Source organism: Epinephelus moara, unplaced genomic scaffold (assembly GCF_006386435.1).
Source record: "Epinephelus moara isolate mb unplaced genomic scaffold, YSFRI_EMoa_1.0 scaffold3152, whole genome shotgun sequence".
NCBI classification, from domain to species: Eukaryota; Metazoa; Chordata; class Actinopteri; order Perciformes; family Serranidae; genus Epinephelus; species Epinephelus moara.
Window position 1 is genome coordinate 1 of NW_026080819.1, and position 1,488 is coordinate 1,488.

General features: G+C 45.1%; 1 protein-coding gene across 1 annotated transcript; it reads left to right on the forward strand.

Annotated features, from left to right (window-relative positions):
- Positions 1-658: 658 nt before the first annotated feature.
- LOC126387256 (G protein-coupled receptor 161) lies at positions 659-1,449 on the forward strand (the record flags this gene model as incomplete). The annotated part of the gene is made up of 2 exons (XM_050039793.1): positions 659-819; positions 958-1,449. Coding segments are annotated over 2 exons (653 nt in total), but the record flags the coding sequence as incomplete, so codon positions are not given.
- Positions 1,450-1,488: the final 39 nt, after the last annotated feature.

Consider the following 1,488-nt stretch of genomic DNA (forward strand, 5'->3'; position numbering starts at 1 on the left):
CCAGAAAATACTGTGGACCTGCCCCTGATCCTTACTATCTGCATTGATAAACTGAATCTTTAAATCTAGTTAGATTTCTTTCAAGGCTCAAATTCACATTTAAAACACACATCACATTTAAAACACACAAGGGGACTGAAAAAACGGTATATGACTGTATATGTCATGGGCAGCCCACTCTGACATCTCTCCACTTAGTGCATGTATAGGTCCAGTTTGTGCATGTGTGTGTTCGGACCTGTGTGTAATTGACAAACAGAGTGAAAAATTGAATTTCCCCTCTGGGATTAATAAAGTATATAAAATTAAAATTAAAAAAAAATGTGTCTATTTAATGTTTAGAATAGTTACTGCAGTGGGGATGAAAGATTTTTATACGTGTTAAGCAGTAACAAAAGCTACTCGCTTGAACACTCGATTAACTAACAATCATAGGCTCAGCGTTCTGCAGTGCTGTGCAGTACAATATCAGCATATCAAAATAGAAGATTTAGACTGTCTGCACTTTTCTGAATGCAGCTACGAAGTCACAGCTTTACCACAGTGTGGATTTATGTTGCTGGGTTACAGATGGAAAATATGGCTGTGTGACGTAGGATCCAATCAGTCTGACCTCTGCGTCATTGTGTGTTTGTGTGTGTGTTGTATTTCTGTGTAGGTAATATTCTTGTCATTGTTATTGTGGCTGCAACCAAGACTTTCCACTCGGTGACGTCAGTGCTGATAATGAACCTGGCCATCAGTGACCTCCTGGTGGGCGTTGGAGTGATGCCTTTTGTTGCTTTGTCCGTCATGAACCGTGGATGGGTAAACTGTACTGTACGTCATCTCTGTCCAGCACTATGAAATGTAACAATAGTAAAGTAGTGTCTGACATGATCTAAAGTTGACCTGTTATTTTTCTTTGGTGCAGTGAATTTGCATGTGATGAGATTCTGTCTCTTTACTGTCTGACAGGACCTCTGTTTGTACGTGGGTTACACCTCCTCTGTGTACTGCACAGCTTCTGTACTGACATTAGCTGCTATTGCATTGGACCGCTACCACTCCATCATGGACTGCCTGCACTACAGTGCCCGCTGCACCCTGTGGAGGACCTGTGCCGTGGTTCTGTGGATCTGGCTGCAGGCTCTGGTCACCAGTTGTCCTCCCCTGCTGGGCTGGAGCTCGGTCATCTATGTGGATCCCATGTACAGCTGTGCAGTCAACTGGGCCAGCAGTCCAAGTTACACGGCTTTCGTGGCTGCCCTCAGCTACCTCATACCGGCAGCGGTCATCCTCTTCTGCTACGTGACCATCGTCAATGTGGCCCGCAGCCACGCCAGGAGAATTCACACATTGGAGGATTCTGTGCAGCGCAGCAAGAACCCAAGCTCTGACTTTGCTCCTGGTGATTCATCACTCCAGCACTGTGGGAACCTCCACAGCCCCTCGAGACTGATTTATCATGTAAGTGGACAATTTGTGAGTGAGGTCAGTAGAGAAGAG